Genomic DNA, 18,654 nt, shown 5'->3' on the forward strand with positions numbered 1-18,654 from the left:
AAAGATAAAAAGGAAACAATTACTATTCTCAAGGAGATTGTATTCTATCATGACCTTGAACACAGAGTTTTTTTAAATGTCACAAAAAAATTCTTACTACAAAAGCATAGAACTTTATTTCTTTTTCTTCTGTTGTTTCTATCTCTTTAGGATTTTCTGAAAGTAGAAGAGTGATACGAGTGATAGACAGTAAATACCTTTCGAAAGGATAGGGTTTTGTGAAAACTAAAACTGTTAGCAAACTGTTTCCGCCCGGTTTCGAACCGGGGACCTTTCGCGTGTTAGGCGAACGTGATAACCACTACACTACGGAAACTTACACGACGACAGCGTCTTCATTTGCAACTCATAAAAAGTTTTGACATTAATACGTTTCCTCCGTTGGCATTGGACAAGGGTTGTTTTGTTTCGTTTTTAAACTACTGATAGATTTGATGGTTTCCTGAACGAAATCAAGATGAAATGCGGAAATTTTTTAGATGTTTTGTAATCTGTGAAAATTATTTTTACCACCTTAGCAATAAATGGAATGAAATAATAATGTAAAATAATGATGCTTATAGCAGTTGTCTCATGTGATTGTTGGGAGGATAAAATAATATGTCAAGTGATTTGTGAATTCCTAAACTACTGTATAAATATCAACTTATTATTCAATTCAATAAATATTAAACATCTACTATGTGAAAACTACTGTACTTTGCAGTGAGTATTCATCAGTGTTTTATAGATCTGGGATCTCACTACTATAGGGATTACTTCCATTGGTGTAAATGGCAACTCAATCATTCCTTTCCACCCTGTGTAATTCTTTTCGGTATTCTTCAATAGATCCTGGAAGAAAAAGAAAAAAAAAAGAATACGGTAAATATACTGGTGGTCTTTCTCTAGGTCTTTTTTTTTAAGTTAAAAAATTTTTAACTTAAAAAAAGTAGAGAGAAGGAGAAAGAAGGAAGCAAAAAGAAGAAAGAAAAAAGGAAGGAAAAAAATAAAACAGAGAGAGGGAAGGAGGGATGGTGGAAAGGATAAAGGGGAGGAGGAAGGAAGAGAGAAAGAAAGAAAAAGAAAGATACTCTAGTAACAAATGTAGTAAAGCAAAAAATTTAAAATATCTCCCCCACACCCCCCAAAAAAAAACTTAGAGAAAGGCCCCCTTTTTGTCCCCACCCCCACCCCTTAGTATCACCATTGCATTCTTTTTTCAGGAAAAAAATCACACCTACAACTTTGATTCCTTAGAGATTTGATGCTCCAAGATTCACAATCATACACTATCAGCAGAAGATTTTTATTGAAAAGATGAGTCTTTAACGTCAGAGAGTAGTTTGGTATTATGATAAACATTGCGTTAAATTAAACAATTTTGCTTAACAATTGTATAGTGTAACTGTATAGTAATTACGAGACTATAATTTAACAAACAGGCCCAGCTCCCTTGGTCTCCTGTTCAGCTCTGGCCCTTTCCAGGGGCAGTGCCTGTCCCAAACGTGATGTCATAACTCAATGAACTGGTCCTCCAAACTCAAAGTACAAAACAGCAATTTTTCAATGCTGTATGGATTTTTAGGCAGGTCTTTTGTAAAAAATCATAAATCTCAAAATGCTTTGGTCCTTAACCTCAATTAGCTTGAAACCTATAGATAAAAATGAATTTTTCTTTTTTCAGAAGAATAAAGGTGAACTGAAGAGAAAAGAGAGTTGGGAAATCTATTTTAATAGGCTTAAAAATGAAGATTTTTAAAAATTTTTTTTAAAAAAAAAATTCGTTTTTAAAATACTGAATGAACGCTTCACCTCAGATTATTTCAAAGTTCTAATCGACTTGTGAGCCAGTGGGTAGTCGTGGCCGAGTGGTTAAGGCGATGGACTTGAAATCCATTGGGGTTTCCCCGCGCAGGTTCGAATCCTGTCGACTACGAGGTGCAGTTTTAGAGATGCCTAAGGAAATGGAAGTTGTATGTTGCCGCCTGGCAGAATTGCAGAGAGAATGTTTCTCATCCTCTTGCTCTGGTAATGAAAAGAGTATCTTTCACTGCAGTTAAAGTGGAAATGATCACTTCATTCAATTTCAGCAAAAATTTCCGGTTGTCTCCTAGAGCACAATACTGTAGATGTTGCGTCCTCTTCTTGACCCTTCAATCATTGCGCCCACCATTCCTCTCTACTCTTTTTGCACATGAAGACCATCTCCTAAAGCCTGTCCTCTGGCTCAGCTTTCTTCCGTTTCCATAATAGGTTCCTTCTCTCATCCCGGAGGCCTGTCAGTCCACAGGAATTTACTGTGTTTACTATTTGTCACACACGTTGCTAAACCCTGGGAATACAAAGAAAGCAAAAACACTGTCCGTGACTTGAAGGAGGTCATATTCTAGCGGGAGAGAGAAAATGCAAATAACTACTAGAGAGAGAGGGTGCGCGGTGGGGAACCCATTTCACAAGTTTGGATTCCGATAGAGGGCCGCACTTGAGGACCTAGAGGGTCACATGTGGCCTTGAAGCCGTAGGTTCCCCACCCCTGAAGGAAGATAATTTGATTCAAGGCCCTAGCAGGGAGTATTAGTGAGAAGGGGAGAACACTCGAAAAGGTGGGATTTGAGTTGAGTCTTGATGGAAGCCAAGAGGCCAAGGTAAGGAGGGAGAGCTTTTCAGCTGTGAAGCAGGGCATAGCAAAGGCTCGGACTGAGGAGATGGTGTTCTGTGTGAAGAACAAACGGGCCAGTGTAGTGGGACAGGAAGTAAAGTGTAAGAAGACTGGAAAGATAGGAGTCAGATGATGAAAAGTTTTAAAACATCAAAGAAGAATTTATCTTTGACCTTGGAAGTGACCCAGCCACTGGAATTTCCTGGGTTGGTGTTACGTGGTCAGACCTGTCCCTTAGGAAAATCACTCTGGCAACTGAATAAAGGGTGGTTTGGAGTGGAGAGACACTTGAGTAGGGGGAGACCAATTAATTAGTAAGGTATTGCCTCCTCTTCAGAGCTGGAGGTGAAGTAAGGGGAATCTATTCAAGTGGAATATTGCCTATGTTGTCAGATTTTTTTTCAACATCCTTTGCTAATTTTTCTCTTTGTCTTTAAAAAATTCTTTGTTTACAAAGGTGGCTCTTTGGGAAGTGAAAGAGAGAGATCCAGGATAATTTTAGGTTAAGTAAAACAAAAATTATTTTTAAATATTTTATTTTTCCACATGTACAAATATATATATATATATATATAGTGGCTCTTTTTGTGGTGGCCAAGAATTGGAAACTGAGGGGATGCCCATCAATTGGGGAATGGCTGAACAAGTTGTGGTATATGAATGTGATGGAATACTATTGTGCTATAAGAAATGATGAGCAGGCAGACTTTAGAAAAACCTGGAAAGACATATATGAACTGATGGTGAGTGAAGTGAGCAGAACCAGGAGAACATTGTACACAGTAACAGCCACATTGTGGATGACTTACTTTGATAGACTTAGCAGCAATGCAATGATCTAAGACAACTCCAAAAGACTCATTATGGAAAATGTTATCCACATCCAGAGAAAGAACTATGGAGTCAATGTAAACGGAAACATACTATTTGCTCTCTTTTGTTTCTTTTTTCTTGTAGTTCCTCCCATTCATTCTGATTCTTCTTTACAACATGACTAATGTGAAAATACATTTAATAAGAATGTATATGTTGAGTCTACATCAGATTGCATGGTGTCTTGGGAAGGGGAGAGGGGAAGGAGGCGGGAAAAATTTTAAATGCAAAAGTTTATGGAAGTGAATGTTGAAAACTAAAAACAAATTAATTTTAAATTAAAGAAATAAAATAATTTATTTTTAAGAGGTTATTAGTTACTTTAAAAAAAGTTTCAAAATAATTTGTACCTTTTTATCAAGCTGTGCCACTGTCAGGCCTATATCCAAAATATATCAAAGAGGAAAAGATCTTTTATGTACAAAAATACTTGTAATAGTTGTTTTTTTTTTTTGTGGTGACAAAAGAAAGAGAGACAACTAAGGGGATACTTATGCATTGGCTAAACAAATTGTTTTATGTAAATGTGATGGAATACTATTTTTCTGTAAGAAATGAAGAAATAGATAATTTTTTTAAAAGAACATGGGAAGACTTTTATGAACTGATGCAAAATGAAGTGAGTACAACCAAAGAGTGATTTGTACTCTAAAATCAACATAATAAAAATGAATAATTTTGAAGACTTTTTATAATTTCATTCTGAAGAATGAAATTAACAGAACCAAGAGAATGGTTTATACAATAATAATAGCATTGTAAAAGCAAACAACTTTGAAAGCTAAAAGAATTATGATCACTACAATAACCATTCATAATTCCAAAGTGCTAATGTGGAAACAATGCTTTATGTTAGAGAGAGGTGATAGATTTAGGGTGCATAAAGAGACATATTATATACAGCAAGTGAGGGCATTTGATTATGCATATTTGTTACAAGAAATTTGTTTTTCCTTTTCCATTTTTCAGTGGAGTGAAAGGAACAAAAATGAATATTTCTGTTATTTTTTTTTTAATACAGAGGTAGGGATAATCTACAGATGTGACCTGTCATTTGCACTTTCAGATGAGATCTCTGGTTATTGTTAGTTCTACTTAACTGTTTTGTTTTGTTACAAGAGACCTCTCATGAAGGATAATGTGTACATGTTGGTAATATAAAAACAAAATACACGAAATTTTTTTAAAAAGAGGTTATCGGATAGTTCAGGCATGAAACAACGTGGGCCTGTACTAGGGTGGTCACTGTGTGAGTGAAGAGAAGGGGAAATATAGAAGAGATGTTGTGAATGTAGAAATGGCAAAGCTTGACCACAGATTGGATATATGGGGTGAGTGAGAATGAGGAGGCAAGGCTGGCACTGAGGATGCAGGATGGGTTCACTAGGAAGGTAGTGATACTTTCTACAGCAATAAGGAAGGTTTGGAAAACAAGGTTAGGAAGAGGGGAGAGAATGAGTTGTGTTTTGGACATCCTGCATTTGAGATACCTAGGGGACAACCAGTTGGATATGTTCAAAGGCAACTGGTGATACAGTACTGAAGCTCAGCAGAAAAGCTTGGGTTGAATATACAGATTTCAATATAATTTTTATATGAATGACAATTGAATCCATGGGAGCTAATAAGAACATCAACTGAGATAATATAAGCAGAAGAGAAAAGAGAGCTTAGGAGAAAGCCTTGAGGGACACCCACACTTGGTGTGTGCGACCTGTATGAAGATCCAGCCAAGACAGAGAAGGAACGATCAGACAACCAGAGAACCAAGAGAATGCTGGATCATGAAAACCTGGAGAGAAGAGAATATCTAGGAGAAAGTGGACAGAGGTCAAGAAGAATAAAAAGTTAAAAAGGCCATTAGATTTGGCAATTAGGAAGTCATTGGCAACTTTGGAGAGACTAGTTTCATGACGAGGTTGATGAGGTTGGAAGCCAGAGATCGAGCCATAGGAGCAAAATAAATAAATAAATAAATAAATAAATAATCCAGCCTGGTAAAACTCATGGGACTTCTCTTCAGAATAATGTTTTTAAATGCACAAAATAAAATATTTAAGATTTCAAAGTAAACTAATTATATTGAAATAAATATCCAAATGATTGTAAAAAAAAAAAAAACCAATTTCACAGACTCTAGATTAAGAGCCTCTAAAACAAGGTGAGAAAAATGAGAGAAATTACTATTAACTCCTTCCTACCTCCAAACCACCAAGGGAAAGGCCCTCAGTGTTGCTAGAGTTTCCCCCTCTAATAAACCCATCTCTACAAGGAAGGATACAGTCCTCTAAACTTAGAATATTTTCTTTGGCTTCTTCTTCCCCTCCAAGCACACTAGGTAGATAGATTGGACTTCTACTCTCCTACACTTGGCACTGTGTACATAACTCACGGTATTTATGAAAGGTAGAGTCTATGTTTGTCCCTCCAAATTCTACTTCAGACTCTTGTTATTCCATGGTTCTCATTGTTCTTGACCCCAGAACATTTCAACTGGTTCTAGGCATTCCTCTCCTTTATGTAGGAACTCCCTTTCTTGGTCCTGCAACTCCTTTGCTTGGTCAAAGAGTCTCTCCCTCCATATGGCACCACTGCCCCACTCCTGCTGCATCTGATTCCTGTAGTTCTTGGTTTGACCAGGTAACCTCTTACTTCTCTTTGGACGTAGGCATTTTGGCCAATAAAGCTCCCAAAAGGGAGATTAAAAGAAATAAGGCTGACAAAGTAAGTAGGTTCTAGATTGGGGAGGGTCTTACAGCAAAAGCTCAGGCATCTGTATTTTATCCTTCAATCTAGGAGTTCTTAACCTTTTAATGTGTGGACCCCTGGGGCAATCTGGTCCTTAGTGAAGGACCACTTATCCGAAGAATTTGCTTAAACTCATAATCGAGGAAGATGCTCAATTTCTGTTAGAAGTTAGTGAAAATAAAGTTGTAATTTTTCCCATCTAACTTCACAGGCCCTACCTACAATCTATCCATGGAGCCCTTCTGTGGACCCCAGGTCAAGAACACTGCTTTAGGTAATGGGGAAGCAAAGAAGGATTTTGTTCAGGAGAGTGATATAGTGGAACCTGTATCACAGGCAAATTATTTTGAAACATATGAAGAACTACACAAATATGTAAAGATACATACAGACAAATATATAAAAACACAGATATATAAGACCAACAGCCATTCCCCAATGAATAAGTGGAAAAAGTACATTAACAAACAGTTCTCAAAAGAACTGACAACTGTTAACAAGTGTTAATAAAGATAGCTCCAGATTGTTAATAATAAGGAGGAAAAAATAATGAAAACAACTCACATTTCAGCTCAGACCCAACAAATTGGCAAGGCTGACAAAAAATGGGAATAGTGAAGGTTGAAAGGATTATAAAAAGCCAGGCACACTAATATACTGTTAATGGAGCTGTGTGGTGGTCCAACTATCCTAGACAGAAATTTGGAATTACACTTAGAAAGTGACTAAAACATCCATATATTTTTATCATAGATATCATTACTAGGCATGTATCCTAAAGAAGGTCAAAATCAGAGAGGGAAAAACAAACTATTCATAGCAGTGCTATTTGTTAAAGCAATGAATTGGAAGGATACCCATTCTTTGAGAATTGTTTAACAAATTGTAGCACATGAATGTGCTGGGATACTATTGTATTACAAGAAAGGACATAAAGAAACATGGAAAGACTTATACGAATTGATGAATTAGGAAAACAACATACTCAATGACTACAATAATGCAAATAGAACAACAACAACAAAAACTCAGCACAACAGACTTTTGATATGTTGGTTAGTTTTTCTGAATAGCTTTTTCCTCTCTTTTTAATTGTTGGTTTCAGGACATGGTTCTTTGTGTAGACAGAAGGGAGAGAGACACATGTGGAAATAAAAGTGATATAAATGTGAAAGATATAAATAAAAATATGTAGGAAAGTCATTTTGGCAGCTGTATGGAGGATGAATTGAAGAGGGCAGAGGCTAGAAGCAGGGAGACCAATTAAGAGGATCTTAATCTGGTCCAGGAGAGTGCTTGAATGAATGGAGAAGGGGATGGATGCAGAGATATTGTGGAGATAAAATCAGTAAGCCTTGGTAAATGATAGGATGAGGGTAAGTATGGGAGGGGGAGAAGAAATGACTGGGAAGAGCTGAAAGGAAAAGGAAAGAGCCAAGTATAATTTTCAGGTTGTGAAGCTGGAACAGATCATGAGTTCTGTTTCGGATATGTTGATTTCAAGATGATATAAACAACAAACAGCTAAAGATATGTGTCTGTAACTCAGAAGGGAAAGTAGGGATGCCAATTTGGGGGCCTCTACACAAAATCAATCAATGAAATCTCCACAAGAGAAAAGAGAAGAGTAGGGCCAAGCCCTGGAAAACAACCTGAACTGAATATTGGTGAAGTACTAGTTAAAATAATCTTGGGAAAGAGAAAGTATTTCAGCTAAATATGTTTATTGTAGTTTCAGCTACAAATCACAATATTTACGTGAAAAGCTTACAAAAGGAACAAAACTGCACAAATATAAGGTGGATCCGTGTTTCAGTCAAGCAACAAGCATTTATTAAGTGCTTACTGTGTGCCCAGGTATAGTGAAAAAACAGTACTTTGTCTCAAGGAGTTTACATTTAGGGTAGATACAAAGTAACCTTTTTATTAATCAAGCCTCTATTCACACTTTTTAATTATTTTTTTAAGGGTTTTACACAGAATGATTTACTTCGGAAGGTATAATCACAAATATACAGATTCATGCTCCCCAGGACATGGGGGAATCTTCCTGTCCCATGTATTGTATGCTTTTAAAACTTCTTTCATTATTCTGACAGTATTAAAGTAGTATTGAAATACTTAACATAATTAGGAAAAAGCCTCTTAGCAGAGGATCCATCGACCTCTGGGTTATGGGCCCAGCACGCTTCCACTGCGCCACTCTGCTACAAGGAAAACAGTTTTGATTGACTCCTAATGGGATTATTGACAAGCTAGAGATTCGTTTTTAAAATTAGGAATTATTTGTGCCTGTTTCTTTAATTTTCTTCATACAAAGCAAAATTTTCCCAAACACTGTTGCTGGAGCCTGCACTCACTCTAGAATTAGCTCCACAACTGGCCAGTCTTCCAGGTTCGACAAAAACTCGAAATGTAGGGTGTGGTGCACGCTCACTAAGGTTTATGTGGAGGTGTGCGGGTGCACTTAGGCAGAGTGAATCTGGGAGGAGGAGAGAGAGATGAGTCTGGCAGGCTTGAGTGTTTTGAGTGACGTGTTCCTGTGCCTAGGTCAAGACTAATGCTGAATGAATATTGTACACCTGAGATCTTTCCTTACAAGCTACAACTACTTTGAAGTTTCCTAGGAAGGAGAAATGAAGAATAAATGAAAAAGAAGTAAAATGTTAAGGGTTAAAAGTGTCTTCAGTTCAATTCCTCAAAAATTCATTTAGAGCCTGCTACTTACTGTGATTGCAGTAAGTATACAGAGATAAAAGCTGAGTAGTCCCTGCCTTCAAGTAATGTATTATATTGCGGTCGGAGGAACAAATACACATCTAAGTAAATACAAAATGTATAAAAAGTGAATACAAACCATTTCAGGGAAAAAACTGAGAAAACAATGCTGTTTTGGGGACAGGTTGAAGTTTTTTAAATGAAAACTGGAGATTTTTAAGTGAATATACAATAAATACTGGGAACCTGGAGAGGAACCTGGGAGATATCTACCATTAAAACAGCAATATGTCTTTAGCAACCCTCAAAGGACGTCTCTCCCACTCACATCTATGAAGGAGCAGGATTCCAGGATCACAGACTGGAACTGGAAGGAACCATGGAGACCATCTATCACTCACCCAATCAATCAATCAATCAATAAACATTTATTAAGTTTCTACTATATGCCAGGCATTGTGCTAAACGCAGGGGATACAAAGAGAGGCAAATGTCAATTCTTGCCCTGAAGAAGCTTACAGTCTAATCATTTAGTCCAATCTCATTTTACAGATGAGGAGGCTGAGGTCCTAAAAGTTTAAGTGAATCAATCACTCAAGGTCCTACACGAAGTAACTAACACAAGCGTGGTTTGAATACAAGCCGTTTCTATCCAGATTCAGAGTTTTTACAACTGCATTTTGCATTACTTAACAACTTATAGAAGTAAGGCTACTGAATTAGGTAGGTTTCAGAGCTGGGATCCTGTAGTGCAGACTCACCAGCTGACCAAGTCTTTCTGCATTCTCTGGGCCTCGGTTCACTCATTTGGTGTTTGGATGAAATGATCGTTGGTGCCCTCTCAGTCCTAAAATTCTATAATTCAATTCCTTCTAGCCATTTTTACAATTTTGGCACTGCCCCAGATCGAAGTTGATGCAGAAAGAGGCAAATACCTGAAGCCCTCAGGGAAACTATGTAGAGTGAGACATTGGAGTTTAATGATGAAAAGAATCAACTCTCGGTGCTTTTGTGTCGTTCCAAATTCTACAGGCAGAAAAGAAGCGAGATTGCGCTTTAATACGTTTGTTCATCGTTTTATTTACAAACTCTCTGCAGAGTTTTCCAAGAAATGTGTGTGAAAGTTCTTTTCTAGTGACAAAAAGAGAAAAATCGGGGGGGGGGGGGTCGCCAGTGGGGGGGAGGGGAGGAGCTTAAGACAGTTTTTTGTTGTTATTGTTGATAAAATAAAACAAAAAGGGGGGAGCAGAAGATTTTGTTCCCGCTTCATTTGTGCAGTCCTCAAACAGGTCGGTCCTTCGGTCATATAAGTGACTGCTTCTCAGAAGCGGTCATTGTTGTAGACTTTTCCTAGTTTAGTTTCTCTCTGAGAGGCTAGTTATGTCTGGGCGAGGGAAAGGAGGCAAGGGGCTGGGCAAAGGGGGTGCCAAGCGGCACAGGAAGGTGCTCCGGGATAACATCCAGGGCATCACCAAGCCCGCCATCCGTCGTCTGGCTCGGCGCGGCGGTGTCAAGCGTATCTCGGGGCTCATCTACGAGGAGACCCGCGGCGTGCTGAAGGTGTTCCTGGAGAACGTGATCCGGGACGCTGTCACCTACACCGAGCACGCCAAGAGAAAGACGGTCACTGCCATGGACGTGGTCTACGCGCTCAAGCGCCAGGGCCGGACCCTCTACGGCTTCGGCGGCTAAACTTCCAGTCTGTGTTAAGTAAGACTTGCCAAAAGTTAAAAGGCTCTTTTCAGGGCCCTTCATTTTCTCACTTAAAGAGAGCTGTAACTGAGTCGTGTTAAAGGACCGACCTAAAGCTAAAAGCTTGGGTAAATTTTCATACTGTGATATCTTTAATCTAGTGACGTGCAACAGCCATCCCTTACCTTGGACTTGCATGCTTGTTCCATATTTGTAAGTAATTGTTGCTGACTTCCAGACAAGACGGGGATAAAATACAAATGTGCAGTGTGGTACTGCAAAATCTGATAAAGCCTATGTCGGGTTATTGCTAGTTAAATTTTTAGCACGTAAAAAAGGCGCTAGATGGGGCTGTCTAGTCAATAGACAATCGAAACGCATGGGCCAATCCGGCTCTAGCATGAGAAATTGTTTGCCCAATCAGGAAGGAGCTGCATGATTCTGAACAAATTTTTAAGCTATCGAAAATACTCTAAATCTTGCTGTTCCTAACTTGATTTTATTTTTCTAACATAAAGACCACATAAAAGGGAGGGCTTGCTTTTTTTTAAATTACTTGAGGGGGGCCGGAGCAAATTGTAGGCATTTTCTCTTTCAGTAAAGATCCTGGAGAACTATCTTGAAATACTCATTGTCTGGACTTCCCTTATGAAAACGGGTAGAGAGCCTGACATTGTTAAAACTATTGTCCAGTAGTAAATTGCCTAAATAACCTCAGCTATTGGTTGAGGTCCCAAGTATTTTTGAGTTTTTAAGACTGGAGAGGAAAAGCGGTATCAGGATGTTTATAGCACTTTTTTTTTTAACGTCTTGTTTTGTCCTCGCAACAACCCAGTGAGGTGGGGACTACAGCCTTTTACAGATGAGGAAATTTAAGATTGCAAGGCATGGTCGCGTGGCTGGTAAATTTAATGCGGGAACTGAACTCGGCTCTTCCTAAGTCCCAAATCCCAGTACTCAGAATATCAAGCTGTAGTAGCCAGAGTTCAAGGGCTAGCCTGGAAAAAAAGATTTCCTCAACTAGAAGGTGAAAAGCACATTCCTTAAGGCAAAAAGAGGCCCCCCCAAAGAAATAATGGCTTCTGCCTTAACTTATTAACTGTAGGATTATAAAATGGAGGATACTTTCGGAGCAACTGGCGGCCCGAGGCAACAGTTATGACTACATCCAATCCCTGGAGGCCCCGCCCCTAGATTCTTCACTGCCTGGTTCTTTGCACTGCCCCCGATTTGAATTGTGAAAATACAGTATTAGCTAGGCTACGGACCTGCTAAGTCTTACATTCTAATCAAAGTTGCTGCAGGCACAAGCCAGTTCACTAGTCACTGCAAGAGACAGTACTATGTTGAGATAATCAAAGGCAAAAGCAATGACGAGATCTAATGAGTTTGTGAAAGAGAAGTGTTACCCCATCCCCTCTCCACAGTCCCAGGAATGTGCTTTTTTTTTTTATTAGATCTTTTGGTTTTCCTACCCTACCTTCCATAGTCCATGTGATTGATCTCCTTCCACTAAATGTTTAAGCTTTATAGCCCAAACTATGTTGAGATAGCTTAATATAATTTTTCAAGTTTCCCAAAGTCTCTACTATGTGCCAAGCACTGTACTAATCACTGGGGATACAAAGAAAAGCAAATCTCTGCTCTCAAGATTCTCAGTCTAATGGGGTGGAGGGGGAGTAACGTGCAAACAAGTATATACAGGATAAATTGGAAATCAACCAACAGAAGACACCAGAATTAAGAGGAATCTGGAAAGACTTCTTGCAGAGGATAGGATTTTAACTGGAACTTGTGGTTTTCCTTTGTTCTTGAAGAGGACCAATGACTTCAGGAAGGTGATGTCCTCACTTGCAAGTGAATAGGATTTAAGTGAGGCGGGGCGATGCAAAATCACCAGCCTCACTCTCTTCTCTTGGAGCCAGCCATCTGGGTGAATTTCAACAAGTTCAGAGAAAATACAGGTAGGATCCAATGGCCTAAATGTTAGAAGGACCAGACATCCTAGAGAGAGATTGGAAACAATAAAGAATGAAACTCTGAAGACAGAAAAAAAGGAAAAGGAGGAGCAATCTAAAGAGACTTGTGTGTATTGAGGTAGCTGATTGTTGTTCTGACAATAGCAGAGAGGTTTATCTTCCTGGAACATGTATTCGAGCTATTCCAGAGAATCTGCCAAGATTTTTAGAAGTAGATGACCACTACTAATTTAGCAGATTTGCATTGCCAAAGATAATGAAATTTTGGACAAGAAATTGGACACCATAGAAACCCAAGTACTATTTTCATAACTGCTTTCCACTTAAGGGAAGAGATGCAGAAGAATGAAGGTGACTCAGAAGGAGAATAACCCACTAAAACAGCACCTAAGAATGAACCCCATCTATAAGAATGATATTTGCCTGATCAAAGATCTAGTGCATCTAACAAGGATTAGTAGTGTGGGTAAAAATGCATTTACCTGGAGACTTGGAAAACCTTGTTTAAATGTAGCTTAGAGAGAAGCCAAAGATGGTAGCATAAATTTGTGTCGATTGGTTGTCTTGGCTCAACTCAATTGGAACCATTCTGTATTCTTAGGTTTAGAGTACTGTTTTGCGTAATAAACTACTCGAACTCACAGTTCATAAACCTTCTCACAATAGCCATTCTACTGTTGGACATCGACATGCATAAATCCAATACAAGCGTTCAATCAAATCATGAAACAAGGTAAATAATGAATCAGGTGGAAAGCAAGACATCCATACTCACAGGGTTGCTTCAGCACTTCCCAAAAGCATAATCCCTCAGTTGTTCCAACTCCTCAAGAGGACACAGGTCAATGGAAAGTAAACTGATGCTAAAATCAGAGGACTTTGATTAAAATCCAGACTTTATCACTTGCTACCTATATCACCTTGGGCAGATCACTTAACCTTTCTGGTCTTCAGTTTTCTTATCTGTAAAATGAGTTCATTGGACTAGATGACTTCTAAATACCTTTCTCATTCTGCATATATGATCCTATAATCCATTTAGGTAAGTATTGGGATGCCAAAGAGCCCAGTCTGCAGTCATTGATCAATCATCTCCCTCTTAGAGAAACAGCTAGTGTGTGTTGTCCCCTTAGGTCCAGAGCTCTACATTTCAAGATGAAGTTGAATTCACCCTTACTATCTTTCCCAGAGCCTGCACCTCTGAAGCCCGTCACCCTTGATTTCTCTTCTCATACTCTATCTGGTCTTTGGCAGCTACTTTCCTTCATCTCATTCCCTACCTCTTGTCTTTTTAAGCAGGGCATGCTAAAAGCTGCTGAGTCCATATAGACTTCTGGTTTATGCCCTCACAGAAGAAAATCATGGAAATATCAGCACCAGAAATTAATTCCCCTGCAAGTTATTGTTATCATCACCAAATCTTCACGTTCCCATAGACCATCACAAACCAGGCACTTCTATCCTCTGCCAACTCTCAAAGTCTATACAAGTTCCTTGTTTCCATGACACTGTCTATCCATTTCATCCTCTGTCATCCCCTTTTCCTTTTGCCTTCAATCTTTCCCAACATCAGGATCTTTTCCAGTGAGTCCCTTCTTCTAACTATGGGGTCAGTATGTGACCTTCCAGTGAATAGCCTGAATTAATTTCTTTAAGTATTGACTATTTGACCTTTTTGCTGTGCAAGGGACTCTCTAAAGTCTACCCCAGCATCACAATTCAAAAGCATTGATTCTGTGGCACTCAGCTTTCCTTACAATCCAATTTTCTTTCTTTTCTTTTCTTTTTTTGTTTTGACTAGGCAATGGGGTTAAGTGACTTACCCAGAGCCACACAGCTAGTCAGTGTCTGAGGCCGAATTTGAACTCGGGCCCTCCTAAATCCAGGGCCGGTGCTCTATCCACTACAACACCTAGCTGCCCCTACAATCCATTTTTCACAGTTATATATTGCTACTGGAAAAACCATAGCTTTGACTATACAGACTTTTGTTGGCAATATGATGCCTCTGCTTTTTGGATGCTGTCCAGATTTGCCATAGATCTCCTTTCAAGGAGCAAGTGTCTTTCAATTTCATGGCTGCAGGCACCTGTCTGTAGTGATCTTTGAGCCCAAGAGTATAAAATCTGACATCCTTCCATTTCTTCTCAGTCTATTTGTCGGGAAGTGATGGGACCAAAATCTTGGGTTTCCAAGATCTTAGTTTTTTTTTCCTGTATGTTAAACATGAAACCTGCTTTTACACTCCCCTCTTTCACCTTCATCAAGAAGCTTCTTAACTCCTCTTCACTTTCTGCCATCAGAATGGCATCATCTGCATATCTGAGATTGTTGATTTCTCCCAGCAACCTTAATTCTGGCTTTTGATTCATCCAGCCTGACATTTCACATGCTGTACTCTGCATATAAGTTAAATAAATAAGATGACAATATACAGTCTTCTGGTACTCCTTTTCGAATCTTAAACAAATCAGTTGTTTCATGTTTAGGAGTAGCTAATGTTTAGGAGTAGTTTTTCTGTTGCCTGTATAACCAGAATGATCTACACCTTTAAAATGGCCTTATTGAGCAGTCAGAGACCCTTCCTGCATTCATTTCTGAGGATGGACTCCTTCATGCATAGCAGTTAACACCTTGTGGTAAGGAGGGAAAGTCAGAGGGCCACCTTCTTTCCCTCCTCCTCCTCCTTAGGCCATGAGGCCTTGAGATGAGGGTTTAAAGTTTGGGGTTTTCCTCTTGACCTTTTCAATTCTAAGTGTTAAGGAGTAGGTGGAGTCTCCAATCAGGGACCTTGATCAAGCTGCTGTGCTCTGGGAATCCAAGAATCCAACCCTGGTATTTCTTCTAGGCCACCAGCAAAGCCCTGAGTTACAAGGCTTTGGAGTTGAACTTGGTTGAACTGTTGGAACGGAGCAAAACTACTAACCTAATTACCCTTTTGGTCCCTTAGACTGAGGAGGTGTTATGTGGGGAGGGTCATGGCCCTGAGGCAGTTTTTAGATCTGTTCTAGCTATATCTTTGAAGGAAATATCCCTTCATAAAAGCTAATCCAATGTTATATGGTTAAACGGAACTGAGGTGCTAGTCCATAAGCTCCTAAAAATAAGGAAACAATTGGCAAAGGTTCAAGTCTTTGGCAGAGAAGAGAGACTCCCCAAGCCCTTTAGGATATTGGAAAACTTTGGGATGGTGCAAAACGTAACGGACCTAGTCCTGAGAGAATGGACCAAAGTCAAAACATGTTATACAGGGTCTAGATGGAAAAATACAGTAGGTCTGAATCATAAGCTCCCACAAGATAAATGTGTGTGTGTGTGTGTGTGTGTGCACGCGCACGCGCGTGCAGCCAAGTCCTTTGTTCTGGCTTTATCACTATTTTAGATACTAACATCCTTCCTGGAGAGGCCTTATAAAAGGCATGAGGTTTTTTGTTTGTTTGGAAAGGTGGTGGGAGAGGTGGGAGGGAGCAGGGCACAACACAGTTATGTGCCTGCTTTATCTCAGGGAGGCTGATTAATATGAAATGATAGCTATATAGAAAAGCAAACTTAAGACCTGAAAATTGTGACTAACTTCTCCCTAATAGGTTTCAGAACCCATGACAACTACCATTCTAGTGGTTACCGAGTGAGGCCAGTGCTGCTGCTCACTATAGAACATCCCTCGGCTGTTCATACCTAAGTCTTCTCTCTAGAAGCAATGCTATCAATGGGGTAAGGATAAATCAAGTTGTGTTTTTCGTTGGTGTTCTGGTCTACATTGTCCCAGCAATAAGAAGAAAGAGAGCAATTATGTTAACAATTCCTATAAGAGTGCATGCTTTTACTTACATGCTATGGCTATGAATTCCTCTCTCCTATTGGGTAACGTTCTTAAGAATCAGCCCCATGAGCTGCAGACACAGCACCGCCCTTAGAATGTCTCCTATGTCTTGTCCTATCTTTTGGTTAAATGCCAGGCTCTGCTACATGAGGCCCAGTTCCTTCCTCAAGTCATTGGTGACCTGCTAAGACTGACGTTTTCCTGCCAGGCAACAATATGGGGGCCAATGCTTCCCACAGATCATTCAGTCTCCACACACTGAGCAGGTGACAGCTTAATATCCTAAGGGGTCACTATAAGAAGCTTGTACAATGGAGTACGCTTGTACTTGGGCCTTTTCTCCTGCTAAATAGTGATGGTACCTTTCAGATTAACTTGAATTATTATTAAGGCAGAAATAAACAGTGTAATTGTTTGCGTGCCACATTCCTAGCCTTCCTTTTAATAGACAGTACTTGGACTTAGGAAGTGAAGTCAGAGCAGTAAAGGGCTAGCCCAAAGCGTAGTATTCCATGACCTGAAAGCAAAGGTGTAACTCTCACAGAATTAATGAGGCTTTGCCCCCAAGGAGCCATTGTAGAAGGGGTTTCCTCTTCACAGTCAATCAATCAATCAATCAATTGGCAAGCATTTATTAAGCACCTAGTATGTGCTTTGTACTATGTTAAGGTGTAGAGATAAAGACCCATTATCATTATCATCATCACCACCACCACCATCATAACCATCACCATCATCATCAACATTGTCATCATTATTCATCATTGTCACCCCTGATCCAAAGGAGATTATGGTCCCTGGGGGACCACTATTTCTGAGCTTCACCTCTCAGTCCCCTGCCAAACTACAACAAGGTGAGGTGCAGCCACTATAGTGTCTGTCACCCTGGACCAACATTCTCCCCAACCCTGCACAGGTGCAAAAGTTTGACCAATCTATCTCCTAGCATGATTGTACTTATACTATTGCTGCTCCCTCACTGAATGTTCTTGCCTCTGGTGAAAAAGTCTAGTTACAATGCTAGGAGAAAGGAACCCAAGGAGTATTTAGCTGAGACTCTCCCCAGTCTCCCCAGGGACCCATTGGATGACACACTGAGATATCACTCCTGCTGCAGGCCAGTACGCAGCTGGAAACCCTTTCACATTTATTAAGATTCATTAAGTCAATTCATAGCCCCGAAAGGGTCATGTGGAATTGGAAGATCTGTCCCCATAGTCACATGATAAAGATTAGGGAGAACACAGTGGGGTTCAACTATATACCCAAGAGCCATTAACATAGTTAGCAGCTGCCCTAATGTCTCTTGACACTGGGTTTCCTAATTATGTTGCTCCAGTTGGTTAATGACAATTACCCAACATATTAAGACTCACTGCAATTCCCACCAGACTCTGGGCAAGCCCCTTCCAGATGTGGGCTTCTTGGGGGTCTAGGTGACTTACATGGACTGTAGGTCCTTAAAGGGGGCACCTAGATGGTATAGTAGATAAAGTGCCAGGCCTGACGTCAGGAAGACTCATCTTCAGACCCTTAATAGTTCTGTGACCCTGGGCAAGTCATTTAACCCTGTTTGCTTCATCTATAAAAAGTTTCCTCATCTATAAAATAAGTCAGAGAAGGAAATGGCAAGCCTCTCCAGTATCATTGCTAAGAAAATCCCTCATGAACAGTCAGACACAACTGAAAATGACTGAATGACAATAAAAGGTCCACAAGATTTGTTCTACCTGCTACATAGTGCTCAATCTTTGACTGACTTTTCTCCATAGGGCCTTACTTTTCCCAAGGTTATAGAATCCCCATTCCCACTTGCCTTAAGCCTAAATTAATGCTTTTCATCAGTAAGGTCACAATGAAGTCAGCTCAAATAGGAATTTATTTCACATAACCCCTGTGGCTTTCTACCTTATCCTATATCATAGGTTCTTGTTCTGAATCAGCTTGTGTTTTCAGATCAGAGTTTTGTATAAAGCAAGGGAGTAGACAGCCACAATTACCATTTTATGGTGTCATGGGTTGTAGGGCATTTTATCAAAATAAACAGCACAGACCATGTTATAAAAATCCAAGGCACTATCCACCATTACCTAGGACATATTAATGTCTGCAGGCTAAAATTCTGGGAGATGCCATAGGATGATATTGTTAGGTTCTCTCTGGAAAGATATAAATCAGTT

The 18,654-nt window shown here is 39.6% G+C and overlaps 1 protein-coding gene and 2 non-coding genes across 3 annotated transcripts; 2 read left to right on the forward strand and 1 right to left on the reverse strand.

Annotated features, from left to right (window-relative positions):
* Positions 1–243: 243 nt before the first annotated feature.
* TRNAV-AAC lies at positions 244–316 on the reverse strand. The gene has a single exon. It is a non-coding gene; the product is annotated as a tRNA-Val (tRNA).
* A 1,520-nt stretch (positions 317–1,836) lies between these two features.
* On the forward strand, positions 1,837–1,918 carry TRNAS-UGA. The gene has a single exon. It is a non-coding gene; the product is annotated as a tRNA-Ser (tRNA).
* An 8,442-nt stretch (positions 1,919–10,360) lies between these two features.
* On the forward strand, positions 10,361–10,689 carry LOC114043018 (histone H4). The gene has a single exon (XM_027861833.1). The coding sequence runs from the start codon at positions 10,361–10,363 to the stop codon at positions 10,670–10,672; it is 312 nt and encodes a 103-aa protein (XP_027717634.1). The 3' UTR covers positions 10,673–10,689.
* The last annotated feature ends 7,965 nt before the right edge of the window (positions 10,690–18,654 follow it).

The sequence above is a fragment of the Vombatus ursinus genome, unplaced genomic scaffold (genome assembly GCF_900497805.2).
Source record: "Vombatus ursinus unplaced genomic scaffold, bare-nosed wombat genome assembly UNPS02014768.1, whole genome shotgun sequence".
NCBI classification, from domain to species: Eukaryota; Metazoa; Chordata; class Mammalia; order Diprotodontia; family Vombatidae; genus Vombatus; species Vombatus ursinus.